This window comes from Streptopelia decaocto, assembly GCF_964273445.1.
Source record: "Streptopelia decaocto genome assembly, chromosome: 17".
Lineage (NCBI taxonomy): Eukaryota > Metazoa > Chordata > Aves > Columbiformes > Columbidae > Streptopelia > Streptopelia decaocto.
Window position 1 is genome coordinate 7,145,785 of NC_138672.1, and position 15,378 is coordinate 7,161,162.

General features: G+C 58.2%; 2 protein-coding genes across 5 annotated transcripts; one reads left to right on the top strand and one right to left on the bottom strand.

Moving 5' to 3' along the window:
* The first annotated feature begins 1,066 nt into the window (after nucleotides 1-1,066).
* NTMT1 (N-terminal Xaa-Pro-Lys N-methyltransferase 1) lies at nucleotides 1,067-5,073 on the top strand. Of its 3 annotated transcripts, none has more exons than XM_082067776.1 (5): nucleotides 1,067-1,103; nucleotides 2,063-2,127; nucleotides 3,488-3,683; nucleotides 3,903-4,155; nucleotides 4,592-5,073. In XM_082067776.1, exons 3-5 carry the CDS (start codon nucleotides 3,522-3,524, stop codon nucleotides 4,846-4,848), a joined length of 672 nt encoding a protein of 223 aa, XP_081923902.1. In that variant the 5' UTR covers nucleotides 1,067-1,103; nucleotides 2,063-2,127; nucleotides 3,488-3,521; the 3' UTR covers nucleotides 4,849-5,073. The 3 variants fall into 3 exon arrangements, with proteins under 3 accessions (XP_081923902.1, XP_081923903.1, XP_081923901.1); XM_082067777.1 differs by lacking the exon at nucleotides 1,067-1,103 and adding an exon at nucleotides 1,111-1,290 and having other exon boundaries at nucleotides 3,482-3,683; XM_082067775.1 differs by lacking the exon at nucleotides 1,067-1,103 and adding an exon at nucleotides 1,111-1,290.
* Nucleotides 5,074-6,057: 984 nt separating this feature from the next.
* On the bottom strand, nucleotides 6,058-10,678 carry ASB6 (ankyrin repeat and SOCS box containing 6). Of its 2 annotated transcripts, none has more exons than XM_082067773.1 (7): nucleotides 10,596-10,678; nucleotides 9,725-9,957; nucleotides 9,102-9,283; nucleotides 8,633-8,739; nucleotides 8,198-8,306; nucleotides 7,683-7,769; nucleotides 6,058-7,487 (listed from the first exon to the last, which is right to left on the bottom strand). In XM_082067773.1, the coding sequence occupies exons 2-7, from the start codon at nucleotides 9,877-9,879 to the stop codon at nucleotides 6,811-6,813; spliced, it is 1,317 nt and encodes a 438-aa protein (XP_081923899.1). In that variant the 5' UTR covers nucleotides 9,880-9,957; nucleotides 10,596-10,678; the 3' UTR covers nucleotides 6,058-6,810. The 2 variants fall into 2 exon arrangements, with proteins under 2 accessions (XP_081923899.1, XP_081923900.1); XM_082067774.1 differs by having other exon boundaries at nucleotides 10,554-10,615.
* Nucleotides 10,679-15,378: the final 4,700 nt, after the last annotated feature.

Below are 15,378 nucleotides of genomic sequence, written 5' to 3' on the forward strand. Positions count from 1 at the left end.
GACATTTTGGGGTGTATGTGGATGCTGGGTCGCACTCGCCCTGTGCAGTGTTGTCCCCAGTGCTGCTGCCTGCCGACTGCTTTGGGTGATTTCAAGCAGATTTCAAGACAGGTTTTGTGCAGGTCGGCGTCCAGGGGAAGGTGAGGGGGATGCCGGTGTCCCGCTGAGGGTCTGTATTAGCCACCAGACAACCCAGTTTTGTCACTGTCCCCACAGCGATCCCCTCCCATCCACGGGAGTGTGGGGGTGTCAACCCAGTCCATTTGGGCTAGGGGGTACAGATGGGAGACGATGGGTGGGCTGTTGCCCCCACCGCAGAGCATCACAGCGGAGCGGGGAGGGAGGCAGCTTCCCCAAAGGGGTCGGTGCGGGGCAGGTGCCCGGAGCGGGGTGCAGGGCAGGGGGTGTGAGAACGGGGTGGGTGCGGGTCCGGCCGCTCCTCCCGCCCCTCAAGACGCAGCGAAGTTTTCGCGGCGGCGCAACGGCGGGACAACAGCGCCCCCGCGCGGCTGCGATGGGACACGGCGGGAGGGGACGGGACGGGTCCGGGACGGGACACGGACAGCGGCGGGCCGAGGCCGGGGCCGGGCAGCCCCACCGTGGCACCCCCTCGGCTGTCAAACCTGGGTGGTCCTTGTCCTGGTCACCCCGACCCCGCCGCCCTGCCCCGGGCTCTGCCATCCCGGTGCCACCGCCGCCGGGCTCCTGCGCCCACCTGCCCCCCAACAGCCGCACGGTGTCGGGGCAGCGGCTCCGGGGCAGGGGCTCCGGGGCGGGGGGCTGCACGAAGCTCCGTTGGAGCCGGCGGGCGGTCCCGGAGCCGTTCGTGACACAGTGTGGGCACACGGGGGGTAGAACGGGGCCCCCGGCCCTCAACCACCACTCGATGCCGCCCCGGACCCCGCCGCGGGTCTCCCCGCTCCGTCCCGGTCTGTCCCGCTCCGCCCCACAGCGCCCCCGCGCGGACAGCCGGTAGGAGAGCGGGGAGAGCCCGCCCCCCGAGGCGCCCTCGTCCTGACGTCACTGCGAGCGCCGCCACCTGGTTGGTTTCTGCAGCCGCTCGTCACGGCGGGGGCGGGGCCAGAGCGCGGCCGTCGCCGGAGGTAACCGGAGGTGTCGGGGTCGCGGCCGCCCGGCCCCGGGGAACGGCGGGACCGGGCACCCCCAGTCCCCGGGGCCGCAGCGGCGGGGGGGCCGGGGGAGCTGCCTGGGCCGGATCGGGCCCCGCGGCGGGCGGGGCTTTCCGTGCCGCAGCCCCGGAGCGCGGGGGGGCCCAGCCCCGAGCCGGAGGTACCGGGGAAACGGCGGGTTCGGGCCTCGAACCGGCCCTCGCACCCCGCGGGCAGGGCTGGTGTAAACCCCCACCCCGGGGGTGGGATCCCAGTGTCACCCTGGCGGTGTCCCCCCCAGCCCCCGCTCGTCCTGGGGACCCTCAGCCCACGCACCCCCTTTCCCTGCGGCCCCCCGGTCTACAAATGCCCCAGGGGGCGGGAAAAGGGCCCCAAGGCTGGGGTGACCCCCCACCCCGAAAGCGGGGAGGGCTGGTGTGACTTCTCCCACGTGTGACCTTTTCCCCGGTGTGAGCTGGTCACGGGGGGCGGGCTGTGGGGCAAGGACCGGCCGGCACCTGTCTGCACGGCAGCGGGGGAGCAGCAGCGTTTTGGGGGCTTTCAGGGCAGCGGGGACACACGGGGGGTCCAGGCTGGTGGGTACTCAACCTGTGCTGGTGGCTTGTGACACCCTGAAAAACATCACCAGGAGGTCACCCAGCTGAATGCAGGGGCAAGGAAAGGGTGACAAGGCCAGGAGAGCGAACTGAGATCCCAACCCCTGAGACCAAATGGCAGCGCTGCCTGAAGTGGGGACAAAACCCTCCATGCACCAGCTGCCCCCATGGCTCAGCCTCCTGCGGCCTCTGAGCGATGGGGCAGCACAGCTGCTGCCCCCCAACTGCCCCACAAGGGTCCCCACAGGGTCTGGGCAGCCCTGGGGCTGCAGTCAGCATCGCTCACGGGACTAAAAATGGCGATTTGGGACTAAACTCCTGTATTTTCTTCCCCAGATCACAGCACAGACCGGTTCCCAGCACCACCAAGCCAAACTGGATTTCAACCGGTGATCTGTCAGGTAAGATACTGTGTCCCCCTGCTCCTTCCCCAGCTCCTCAAGACCACGCAGGGCCACCAGAACTGCCATAGAAGAGGTTTTGTGTCTAATGGGATATTTGCCAGCAAATTCAAGCCATGAACACTATATATTTCTTTATTTGTAAAGGTGTTTGAAGTCCTTGAATTTACCCTTTGGCCACTTTAAATCTAGTTTCTAATCCCCAGCGCAGTTAATCAAATCCACAGTGGTTTGAATTATGAGATGTCTGGGGGGGGATTTATAGCTTGTATTGCTGATTATACCTTGACTTTATTATATTACAAATATCTAACTTGTGGTCACGGCTGAGATTTACAATCCTCAGGTAGGTGCTTAGGATCACTTTTAGCAACTCCAGATGTAATTGGAGGTGACTGATGGGGCTGTCACCACAGATAAATATGTCATCTCTAAAATATTAATGCTCTTAAGACAGGGAGAGAGGAGGCAGAACAGCTGAAAAGGGTGGGTCAGCCTTAAAAGAAAAATCTAATTTGGTATATTGCTGAGCAAAGTTCTGGGATGACTGGTCTGGATGAGGCATCCCTGCCTAGGAAGGGGTGTGCTGGTTTAGCTGGAATTGAGTTAATTTTCTTCATAGTAGTTAGAATATTTTCTTTTTAGTAGCTAGCACAGTCTTTTGGTTTGGATTTAGTGTGAGAATAATGTGATAACACACTTCTACCATGAGTGGAAGTTTTCTTTCCAGTAGCTAGGCTGTGTTTTTGAGTTGGTATGAAAAGGACGTAAGAACTTATTGATGTTTTGGCTGTTGCAAAGGAGAACCAGAACTTTTTCAACTTTCCAGCTGCAGGTGCAAAGAGCAGCTGAATTGACATCCAGGCTGGTCAATGAAATATTCCCTATGGAATTGTGCTCCGTATAGAACTGGAGTTGGCTTTTCCAGCTGGTTGGTTCCGCTCAGGAGTTCCACATTAGTTACGCGTTAGTTCAGTTTTTCAGCACTTTGCCTTTTTGCTCTCCCGGGGCTGGGCTGTTGGGGACCAGGGACAGAGGACTGGTATTAATGAGTGATTTCCTTAAGCATCAATTTATATTTTTATATGTAGTAGTAGTATATTGTTTTATTGAACTGATCATATATGCTGGTTGAGGTTGAACCACAGTAAGGGGTTTTGGGCTAATTATTTAGATCATTGTTCCTTTTTGCTCTCGCCAGAAGGTTTTTAGGGCTTGAAATAACCCTGGGGAGGGGGAAAGGGGTGATAAATAGAAATTGGGGTGCTCGCAGAGCTGCCTCCTCCCCGGTTTGGAGGGGACTTTGCACTCACAGCTCTTTCGGACCTGACCGGTGGTGTCTCCTGTGTCGGAGGAGCAGCGAGTCCTGCGTGGGCGTGTGCCCCTCGGCCAGCATGACGAGCGAGGTGGTGGAGAACGAGTTCGAGTTTTACTCCAAGGCAGAGAAGTACTGGAAGGACGTACCCGCCACGGTGGACGGCATGCTGGGGGGCTACGGCCACATCTCCACCATCGACATCAACAGCTCCAGGAAGTTCCTGCAGAGGTTTCTGCGGGTAGGTGGCCCCGTCTGTTGTGCTCCCAAAGCCCCATCCTTTGCCCAGCAAAGCCGGGCTCTTCCTTCTGAGTTGCTGCATGTTCTTTTGCGTGTGAGCTGGGAGAGCTTTGTCTTTCAATGGATTCCCAAAACCCCAGCCCCTTCCTGGGTGGTTCCCCCATTTCTCCTCCATGGGTGCCTCATGGTGGGATTCAGCCCCTCACGCTTGTCATTCCAGGATGGTCCCAACCGGACGGGGACAACCCGTGCCCTGGACTGTGGCGCGGGCATTGGCCGGATCACCAAGCGGCTGCTGCTGCCTCTTTTCAAGACGGTGGACATGGTGGATGTGACACAGGACTTCCTCACCAAGGCCAAGAGCTACCTGGGGGAGGAGGGCAGGCGGGTACGCAACTACTTTTGCTGTGGCCTCCAGGACTTCAGCCCCGAGCCAAATTCCTACGATGTCATCTGGATCCAGTGGGTCATTGGTAAGGGTCGCTGGGTGTCCCCAGCCTGTTCTCTGTCCAGCTTCCCCCAAGGAGCAGGTGCCCCACACACTGGGGAGAGCAGCTTGAGGTCTGCATGAAGGGTGAACATCACAGCATGGGTGGGAGGGCTGGGTTGGGGACCTGCCCCCCATCCCTGCCCCATGGAGGGGTACTCTGAGGGCACTGAACTGTAGGGTCTTTTCCCCCAAACCCTGGGAGTCCGGGGCAGAGGTGTGGGTTGGATGGAACCGGCGGGACACAAGCTGGGCACCCCCAAGCTAAAGCTTTCACCTGTAAATGGCACAAATATTTGGCTGCCTGGATCAGGAGGGATCCCAGCCACAGCTTCCCTGTCTCCTGCCCTTGTACCACATGCTTCCTGGGGGTCCTGCCCTGCAATCCCCCCTGCCCTTTAACACCTGCTCTGCCCCTCCAGGCCATCTCACCGACAACCACCTCTCCGACTTCCTGAAGCGGTGCCGGGCCGGCCTGCGGCCCAATGGGATCGTGGTCATCAAGGACAACATGGCTCAGGAGGGCGTGATCATGGACGATGTGGACAGCAGCGTCTGCCGGGACCTGGACGTGGTCCGTAAGATCATCCGCCGGGCTGGGCTGCACCTCCTGGCCGAGGAGCGCCAGGAGAACTTTCCTGATGAGATCTACCACGTCTACACCTTTGCCATGAGATGAGGACGGCTGGCGGTGGGAGGTCTCTCCAGGGCCAGCACGGTGGTTCCTGCCAAGGCAGGGAGGGGTGAGGACTCTGCCTTCACCACGGGGTCGTGGACGGTGGCGAAGGTGTTGTGACTCCCTCTCTCCAGGGCTGGTGGTGTGGACGAGGCTTTGTCTTCCGAGTTGCTGCTGTTTCTGAAAAGAGGTGTTTGCCAAATACATTTTCCTGCTGTTGTACTTCCACACGTGGGCTTGTCAGACACAGCGCTGGCTTGATGCCACCTTTGGGGGCTCCATATGGGAGCAAGAGGGTCTCCCCTGTAAGGGACGCGCTCTGTGGGCACCCGCAGGTTGCTGAGCACAGCAGCACCAGGTCTGGCTGGTGAAGCACCAGGTCTGGCTGGTGAAGCACCTCCGTGACAGTCTGGGCTCCATTCCTTGCTGGGTGTTTGACCCTTTTGGGGAAGCAACACCAGGTTCTGGAGTTTTGTAGGGGCCTCTCCTTTAAACCCATGAGCAGGTCTCCACACAATTTCCCCCCTCCCCACAGAGCCCCCTCCTCTGCCCCATCTCTTCTGCAGAAGAAACAAGGCCCTTGTCATTATTACAAAAAGCCTCATTTAATTGCTCATTTCCCATTCCAGATGCCAGGGGAGTATTTGATCACAATATAATTTTTTTTTTAAACATCAGTTCATCAAGGTGCATGGCTCCAGTTCCGCAGGGTGGAAGAAGGTAAATCACAGGAGGGCAATGGGGAGAGACAACCCTTGTGCAGCTAAACTGCCCATGGACCCCAGATCCACCTCCTATAAACTGCACCTGCACAGAATAGATTTTTTCCCCTTTTTTCATCCTCTTCTGCATCTGTTCCCCATGACAAACAAAAACCAAACAACAAACACACGGGGGGTGCTCAGCTCTGTGGCCAGTCTTTGGCATGTCACAAGGAAGCAGATGCCTAGAAAGGGGAGCCAGGCAGCTGTGGCACAGGTGGGTCACAGGACCTCCACATGCAGCCCCAGTTTGGAGCTTCCAGTAGCAGCTTGGAAAGAAACCCCCAAGTCCTGTAATTTCTTGTTCCTGAGAAGGAGGCGCTGGAGACCAAGGTCCTGGGAGCGGCCACCAAGGGAAAGAGCCAAGGAGTGGGGAGGGAGGCACAAGGCACTCAGGGTCGGCCGCTTATTCCTCATCTGTGCGCAGCAAACACACCAAAAAGTCAGGAAACATCCATTTGTCTGTTTTGGAGCTCAGCACCTCTAAGATGTCCTTGGTGGATGCTCCTCTGTGCCTGGAGGACAGGGTGTACCCAGAGGGCGCCGAGCAGCCAGCCACCGGTGCCAGCCCCGCTGCCCCTTGTCACGCACCTGGTTTCAGAAGTGAGGAAGGAAATCACATCCGCAGCTAAATCTGCATGGAGATGCTGGACCTGCCCCCCACAACACTGCTCCCACCAGCAGGACCAGAGGCAGGACACCAGGACACGATGCCAGCGCTCTCCTGGCACAGGGAACACCTCTTCTCCCAGCACCCCAAGGCATCTCACAACCCTGCCACTCGCCTAACGCACCCCTGCACCCACCGGGCTGGAGAGAAAGGGGACACACTGCCTGTCCAGTCACACTGTCCCCAACCACCCCACCAGCTCTGCCTGCCAGGCCTGTTCTTAAAATCCACACAAACCAGTTCTCTGTCCCAGTATCCAGCTCCCCAATGCCCAGGGGCTCTGCCCGCCTCCCCACAACATGCCCTAGAGCAATGAGGCCTCCATGGACATGCATGCAGTGTCACACCCCAAAAAAGCACACCCCCCCCCAAAACACAGCAGCAGGACACATGGGCAGCACTGGCCAAGCTGTGGGCACATGGACAGCATGTGGACAGCCTACTTCTTGCAGAGAAAACTGGCCCAGAGCAGAGATTTGGTGGCTGTAGACACACCACGACTGTGGGGCGGGGAAACAGAGGCATGAGTCAGGCTCAGAGGTCCTCGTGCCCGGCAGCAGCATGGTCAATGAGGAGGTACCACTTAAGCCTGTCTGGAAGAGGTAGAGCCTTGATTTTGACATCTACTGGCCATGGTTTAAGGCGCTGCCGGATAAACACCCTGCAGAGATGTTTCAGTGCCTGTGGGGAGCGCTCCAGCTGCTTCAGAGAGGAGAACAGATTCCTGATCTTCTCCCCATGGTACCTACAGCTGCTGGTGTTGACCTCAAAGTTGCTGGGCAGCTGGATGGCTTGTGAACTGGCCATCATGAGCTCCAGCAGAGTCTGACCCTTCTGGATGAGATCTGTAGAGAAGCTGTCATCTTCAGAGACACTGAGGTGTGAGCAGAGGCACTCGAAGACAATGTGGAAGCCTGACCAGCATGAGGGACCATGGAGGGAACAGTTGTAGGCAGCACCTGACTCCAGCAAGAAACGCAGCAGCGGGAAGTGGTGTTTGAAGCTTTTGAAGCAGAGGTGGGTGAGGGACTCGGGGGCCGGGCACTCGCTGGGGTTGGCACCGTGGGCCAGCAGCAGCTGCGTGACACGGAAGCAGAAGCGATTGATCACCTGTGCCTCCTCCGTGTTGCTGCACACCATCTCGCCCAGCAGGAAGATGATATAAGTGAAGACTGTGTCACCGTCTTTGGTGGTGGCCCTGACGTCTGCGCCTGAAGGAAGGGACAGAGAACATAACTGGCACTGCAGACCATGAGACCAGGACAGCACTAACTGGCACTGCTGGGCTTTATTCTCAAGTAGGAACATAAAGGAGCCCGGAGAACAGCGCTCGGTGCTGTACGAGGGATCAGACAGTGCCAGGCCTGGAGGGGTTGTGTGTGGGGAGGGGAGAAGGTTGTCCTCACCTCCTTCCAACAGGAGACGGACGCTCTCAGTGTTGTGGATCTGGACACCGTCACTGCTGGCCAGGGCATGCAACAGTGCTGTCTTTCCTGCAACAGAGCAATTAATTAGTCAGATGAAAATAGGGTGACACCCTGAAAAGGGAGGAAGAAGAACAATCCACCCACCAACCAGACAGCCAAACATGGGGAGAAACAGCCCTTCCCCTCCTGGCAGGCTCCCACTGTCCACATGATGGTGCAGAGCTGTGGGGACAGGGTCACAGGCCACACGTGCAGGGCTAGTGGTGGCCCCAGAGGTCACGTGTGCCATGACAGAGTGGGGTTTAGAGTGCCTGGGCAGCACAGGGCTATGGAGGCACAGCCCCATCCCATCTTCCATGGACTGCACAGAGCTGGTTTCAGTTCCCTTCTGCACCCGACACAGCCAAGACACAAGGAGAAAGCACAGAGCAGCAGGGAGGCTCTGCAGCCCACGCCCAACTTCCAACCACTTTGTACAGATAGGGCACACGGACCGTTTTTGTCAGCTGCGTTGACATCAGCCCCCAGCTGGAGCAGCCGCTGGAGGCACGGCAGCCGCTCGGGCTCCTCGCTGGCCAGATCAAGGGGACTGCTCTCATGGATCTGCACAGAGCAAGAGAAAACAAAACACTACTCAGCACTGAGGGCTATTATGAGGTCCAGAGAGTCGCTGCTGGGGCTTCCTCACAGCCAACATGAGAGCATATTTGAACCCACCCCCAAAAATTGAACTGAACTCTGCCCAGTGTGTCCATGGGCAGAGATTTGTCTGCTCTGGCCTCCCCACACCCATCGCTCCATGGCAGGGGCAGGGTTGCTCAGCCAAAGCAGCACACAGTGAGGCCAGGGAGGGCTGTCCCCGCATGTCCCCTTGCAGCTGAGTCTCAAGGGGACTCAGCTTGGCCATGCCACAGCAGCTGAGCCCGTACCCGGTCTCTCCGGTTGATGTCAGCCCCATGGCGCACCAGGAGCTCCACCATATCTGGCTGGTTGCGGAGCACTGCGATGTGCAGGGGGGTGTAGTAGGTGACTGGGTCTGAAAACAAAAACACAGAGTCAGAGAGAACTAAGGGGTTCCCCAGAACAGCCCTGATACCCACTGAAAGGGGAAAAGGGCAGCTGGAAAGTGCAGCATTGCCAATGAAAACAGGGCTGACACAGACATCCCAGGTTCTGCTTTGGCAGTGACTCCACCTCTGGCAAAAGTCCTTAAAGCTGCACACTGACTCCCAAGCCTCCAACCATGCCCCAGTCAGGGCTGCCACAATCCACACCATCCCAGCAAGGAGTGGGGGTCTGAGCTGACAGCACCCCCTCTTTCTGCCCCAGCTGTCATCCCCTCCCAGTGATTTCTCACCAGCCCAAGGAACAGCCCCAGCCCCTTCCCACCAGCCTCACCTTCAAAGCTGAGGTCAGCTCCAAACTCTAGGAGGACTTCAGCAGCAGGAACGAGCCCCAGCTCAGTGACCTTCAGCAGGGCATAGCTCACACCCTCCCGGTAAAATGGGGACTGGATCTCCCTCTCCAAGACTCTTCTCACAGCTGAGAGCTGGCTCCTGTCACTGCCCAGACAGGCAGGGCTTGGGACACAAAAACCACCAGTTACTCAGTTGAACAGCACAAATCTCAGGGGCGCACAAGGGTCAAAGTAGCACCAGGGAAGAAGAAAAGTTCCTGGTCTCCCCTCTTGTCTTGTAACTATCAGGTGTCTAACCTGTTGGTTGTGGGCAGCATCAGGGTCACAGCTGAACCCCAATTTAGTTTTTATTGCCATGGGTCAGGCAGAAAGGGTTGTTCCTGGGGGGCACAGAGCCCCCATGTTTGCTCTGCTCCACCCCCACGTTCCCGAAGAACAGCAGCACAAGGAGTGTCTGTGAGATGAGCTGCTCCCCAGCACTGGGGTTTGCTCCCAACCAGTGCTGGTCTGACCTCAGCTACACCCCTGAGCTCCAGCCATCACCCCCAAACACACCAAGTGGGCGTTTCACCCCAGAACTCTGCTCACAGCCCCGTCCAGTTACCTCTCAAGGTCGTTCTGCTGGTCCGCATCCCGTATCACCAGCAGCCCCAAGATCTCATCTACCAGAGGCTGATACTCGAAGATGATCCTGCGGAAGCCGTGCAGGAAAGGCATCGTGCTCTGCTCTGCGCACAGACCATCCAGCACCCCCCGCATGGCAGTGGCGGCTTCCCCTGCTCAGAACTCCGGCAGGCAGACCCTGGTGCTGCCGGGTTTCCAGAAGACTTTTCCCCCCTTTTAAAACAAACAAGCCTTTCTAGCAGTTCTGCATTTAAAAAGAACCTCACAGCCTCCCCCCCACTATGCATTTCCAAAAGGCAACAAAGACCAGCACAAGGATCTCCTCCCACGCACCACAGAGGTGTATTCAAATTATCTCCTGCCTGCAGAGCTGCAAACTGGGGTTATCTGGGGGTAGGAAGAAAACACGACAGGCGGAGCCCAGGCTTGGGGCAAACCCCAAGAGCTACCACAAGCCCCACACACGGGGTGCAGGGAGAGGGCAGACAGAACGGAGAGGGGCTCCGAGCCCCCGCCTGCTCTTCGGGAGCGGGGCTGGGGCAGAACCCACCAGCGCAGGGGCCACCAAGGCCCCATCGCACAAGGCGGCACCCCCGGGGTGGGACCGAGCGGCCCCTACATCTTCCCGCGCCCCACGGGGGAAGCGCAAAGGCCCAAAACCCCCAGCAGCCCAGGGGGCGGCAGCGCCAGGAGCCCGGGACCCCACCCAGACGGCTCCTAACGGCCCCGCGGAGCCTCGGAGTGAGGCCGAGAGTACCCGCATGGTCCCCAAGCTCCGCGGGGAAAACCCCGGAGGCCCCGGTACCCACCATCCCCTCACACCAGCCGCCGCTGCGCCCGCCGCTCCTCACCTGCCTCGGCGCCGCCGCCGCCGGAAGCGGAAGCCGCCGGTTGTACCGGGAGGGGGGTGGTCTTTTATACGGAGCGTGGTTTCGTTTAGGGCGTGGCCTCAGAGAGGCGGGGTTGTAATGGGGCGTGGCCTCAGAGGGGCGGGGCTGTAATGGGGCGCGGCCTCGGAGGGGCGGGGCTGCACAGGGGCGTACCTGCAGTGGGCGTGGCTTCAGATGGGCTTGGCCGCTGCGGGGCGGGGCTGCGGGGCGGCCGGCAGGGGGCAGCAGGCAGCCGGGAGCGGCGCACCGGGATCGTGCGGGCGCGGGGTCGAGCGCGGCGGGCGGTGGGTGCGGACACCCCCGGGGCACCCCCCGGTATATCCCCCCCGCTGTGCAGCCCTGTGCGCGCCTCCGGGTGCGGGCACACCCCCGCGGTGCGCGCCCCCGGGCACGCCCATCCGCGCACGCACGAGTTGCGCGCTCCGCCCCGTGTGCTTGCACCGGGCACAGGTGTGGGGGGTGTGTACGGGCGTTTGCACACCCAGGGACCTGCACACCCCCCCCCTCGCCCCCGAACCCAATGCCCACGGGCATCCCCCGCCGTGCATGGGCACAACCGCCCAACAAGCACCAGCGCAACCCCTGCGAACAGCCCAGATGTGCGCAGCTGCTCCCATGCGCACCCCCGGGGTGCACAGCCACGAGCACAGAGAAACACGCACAAGTGCACAGGCGAGGTGTGCGCACACACACACACGGAGCTCCATCCCCCTCTCCGGCGCTTGTAGTGGCCTCGGCGACATCTCTGCCACCCGTGGCTGTGGGTGTGGCCGTGGGTGTGGCGGTGCGCATGTGATGTGGTCATGCAACCCACGCACAAGCCCAGATCCCCGAACAGCACCCTGCCCTCCCGGGAGCACCCACCACCGGGGCCACTCACACCCACCCGGGACGGGCTGGGGGTGCTGGGAACGTGGCACCGAGTGGCTGCTGCCTCCCCGGGGCTCGGGGAATGGGGGGTTTGGGGTGTCAGGGGTTCGAGTGCTGCTGCCCACAGCACACCCAGACCCTCCCCTGCTGAAAGAGCTGCTGGGAGAAGTGTTACCCTGGGATTTATTGGTATTATTATCATCATCATTATTTTTATTATTATTCTGGTGGAATTTCCAGACACGGGGAGCTCTGGAGAGCCGGCAATAACTGAAGCCGCCTTGGGTTTCCTATTTACGTATTTATTTTATTCTGGTGGAGCGCTTCCAGATTGCAGCGGGCAGCCGTGGCCTGGGGGCAGAGGGGGCGAAGAGGCCGCGCTGGTTGGGCATTTTTCTGACATGCCGTCACGCTCCCCCCTGTTTCTCACCCTTCCCTTCCTCACACAAAATAGGGTGCCAGGGTGGGGGGCAATTTACTGGCCCTATTGGAGGAACCCCCGCCTGCACTCCCCACTGTTGGCTGGGAAGGGAGGGCTGGCAAGTGTGGGTCACCCCACTGTCACCTCTGACCCTGGCCACGTTGGTCCCAGGGACAAGAGGGGACCCTGGGCTGTCCCAAAGGACCCTGCCAGCCTGGCCATGACCCTGGGAGCCCCGCAGAGGCTTTGTCCCCACCTCAATAACCCCCCTGGCCATAAAGGAGGCTTTGGGGGTGCAGTGTGGAGCCAAACCCAGCTCAAAACCAGCCTGGGAGGTGTCAAGGCCAGAGACCCAAGGGCTGAACGCCTCCCTGGCCATCAGCATGGCGAGGCCGGTGGGGACACACGGGAGCCCTTCACAGGAGCATCCCTGCCCTGTCCTGCCATGGCCACAGCCTCTGGGGAGGTGACTCCCCATCCCCACATCTCTTGGGCAGAAAGATCTGTTTTGCAAAGAGGGATGTCTCTGGCGTGGTCAGCTGTGCCGTTCAAGTGCCCGACTAAAACAACAGCGTTGGGATCTGCCCCCTTCCTCCCCATCGCCTTGGCAGGGCGGACTAGGAAGAATGCGAGTTGGCTATCCATCAGGGAGACAGAGCAACAGCCAGCCGAAGAAAGAGGGGCATTTTAGGAGGAAAGCCAGGGAAATTTGATCATTAAGAAATCCTCCTGGCTGTCTGGGGGAATTTAATTAAATTGCTGGAAAGGGCTGTAAGCACATCTGGATCCAATATGTGCAGCTTTGATTTTTTTCTTTCTTTCTTTCTTTTTTTTTTTTAGTTCACTCTTTTCCCATCTCGCTGTTGAAGGCGGGGGGGGGGGGAGGAATAAAAGGGAAATAGCAGAGCCACGGAGTATTGGTTCATCTGGGACTGGGATTCCTGGCAGGGAAAGAAAGAGAGGGAGAGAAAGAGGCAGAAACAGAGGGAATAAGAAAGCTGGGAGTAAAACCTTCACCAAGAGCCTGGCTGGGGTTTTTATAATGCCACCGACCGCAGAGACAAGGAGCCAGGAGGGAATGGGGGGAGCTGTGAGAGCTGGAGGGAAGAGGAGGAGAGGAGCTCACCCAGGGCACGCTGTGCTTTCGGGGTCTGGCAGGGATGGAGAAATGGGAATTGCTCAGCGGATAGATAAGTCATTCCTGCTGGGAGCAGCAGGGCTGAGCACGGGGGGGACTCCTCCAGCAAGAGCCCCCAGCTGTCACCCCTGTGGGCAGTGGCGCACGGACCCCTGCCTGGCGCAGGGGACAGCACAGGGTGCTCCGATCCCCAGCCCCGGGCAGGACACAGATGGGACAGCCAGCCCTGCATCCCCAGCGCTGCGGATGGGACCGATCCACAGCCATCTGCCCCCAGAGCCTGTCACTGGGTCCTGGCCAGGCACCATCAAGCCCCCACCATCTCACATACTCTGCTCCTTACAATCTCAGAGTAGCAGAGGTGCGTTACTCCTTACAGTGTAGCAGAGGTGCGTTTCCATAGTAAGAAAACCCCTTTCACCCACGGGGGAGTGTGGGAGCCAGCCTGGTTCCTCTGCATGGTATCTCTAGGGCAAGATTTTGACAATATTAAGGAGAATCAGTAGCCAGGTGGTGAAGGGAGCAGCACCAGCACCAGCCCCAGCCAGGGATGCTGCGCCATCCCTCCCCAGCCACTGCCACCGGCCGGGAGCGAGGAGGAGGGACGGGGCTGGCGGAGCACGTCCGGATCTGTGCCATAGTGAACACTGTGGAAGAAGCACAAGATGTTGTCACAGCATGAGAGAAATAAGGAAACCCCAAGGAAGACACAAAGCAATAGTAATAATAATAATAATAATAATAATAATAATAATAATAATAATAAATATACACTTTTTTTTTCTTAAAGAGTGGAAGATGAATGGCTGGCAAACAGAAAGACTTTCATCCCAAGGGCTCCAAGCTGCAATCCTGGCAGGCTCTGACTCATCAGATCCTCACCCCAGGGAACCTGCCACAGCCCTACCCCTTTGGTGCCGCTTTGGTTTGTCAGCCCAACAGCTCCAGCCCAGCAAAGCCGGACTCTGAGCACACCCCCTGCTCAGCAAAATCCAGGTGTCAGGCAAAGCAAACCTGCTTGGCTTTGTCTCCAAACTACCCGTGCTTTGCCCTAAGCATGGCAAGGAGTCACCTTGCCAGCTCCAAAGTCCAGTTTTAGTCACTTAAAACACATTTCCCACCCCCCAAAAAAATAAGAGCTTGCACAAGTGCTGGGAATACCAGGAGGGTGAGTTTCAAGCAACTGGGTCTTGCTTCGTGTGGCTGGTGGACTTCTAAAAAAAAGATGCTAAAAAAAAAGGCAAATCCTACAGCTAAAAAGGAAATTGCATTAATACAGATTGTTTTATTTAAAAAAAGCAAACCCTGACCTCTACTTCAAAAAAGTCATTAGACATTCTCCTTCTGAAAGGCCGACAGGGGATATTACTGAAAGGCCAGTTAATTTCTCAATGACTTACTGTTCTTGCTCTGCTCATGGAAATGTGTAAAGAGTCAGAGGGTAATTTAAGGCACCCTGCAGAAAGGTGTGTAAATCTTTGCATGTCTAAAGAAACTTTACCAGACCGCTAGGATTGGGAAAAAAGAAAATGCTTGCCCTCCTTCTTTTTTTTTTTTTTACTTTTTTTTCTTTTTTAACTTTCCTTTGGAACTTGGATCCCCTTTGATCATAAAAAAGGTCATATTTCACCCCCAAAAATATCAGCAATCACAGGGCCCGAGGAAGTGCGAACCCAAGGGGGTTTCGCCGATGATTATTCCCTCCATTTAATTATTTAATGCCACAAACTGAGGGAAAGACGTCTCCCCTGGAAAAGCCAGACAGTTCAAGAATAAGGTCTGGCCCTGAAAAAGGAGGAGGAAAAGGGTTGTAAATAGGGCTGGGGCTATTCCATCCCCCTCCTGCCCTCGCCACGTCATGGGCCAACACCAGCCACCCCACAGCCGCCCCCAAAATAATCACAGCAAGATGTTCCCAGCCCCCGGTGCCAAGGGGGAAATGCTGGGGGAAGGATGGGGGTCCTCACTGTCCCCCTGCTAGCCCATGGGTCACTGTCCTCCAAGGGGACACGTCTGTCCCCCCAGGTTGTTCCTCCAGTGTTTTTTCCTAGGTGTGGTGTCATCCCCATTCCAGGAAGGGTCTGTCCCTGTGGTCACAGTGGAGAAAAGCCGGATAAAGTACCTGCCAAGGAGGGGTGGCCCAGGGATGTGCTGGGTCCCCCAGGGCTGGGTGGTCCCAGTGGTGATGCAGGCGTCACCCCCCCGAGAGCAGGGAGCAGCCAGGAGGGCTGATGGCAATATATGCAATCTATATTCTGATATACACATTGAGTGCATCACCGCAATGCACAGCATCGCCCTAGCACCACGCGCTG

Bases quoted from the DNA above. Each gene is read 5' to 3' on its own strand.
- NTMT1 (XM_082067776.1), top strand. From the start codon at position 3,522: ATGACGAGCGAGGTGGTGGAGAACGAGTTCGAGTTTTACTCCAAGGCA. The intron at 3,684-3,902 runs GTAGGTGGCCCC...TTGTCATTCCAG, and splicing joins TCCTGCAGAGGTTTCTGCGG to GATGGTCCCAACCGGACGGG. The intron at 4,156-4,591 runs GTAAGGGTCGCT...CTGCCCCTCCAG, and splicing joins CTGGATCCAGTGGGTCATTG to GCCATCTCACCGACAACCAC.
- ASB6 (XM_082067773.1), bottom strand. From the start codon at position 9,879: ATGCGGGGGGTGCTGGATGGTCTGTGCGCAGAGCAGAGCACGATGCCT. The intron at 9,284-9,724 runs GTAACTGGACGG...TTGTGTCCCAAG, and splicing joins CAGCAGAACGACCTTGAGAG to CCCTGCCTGTCTGGGCAGTG. The intron at 8,307-8,632 runs GTACGGGCTCAG...TGCTCTGTGCAG, and splicing joins ACATCAACCGGAGAGACCGG to ATCCATGAGAGCAGTCCCCT.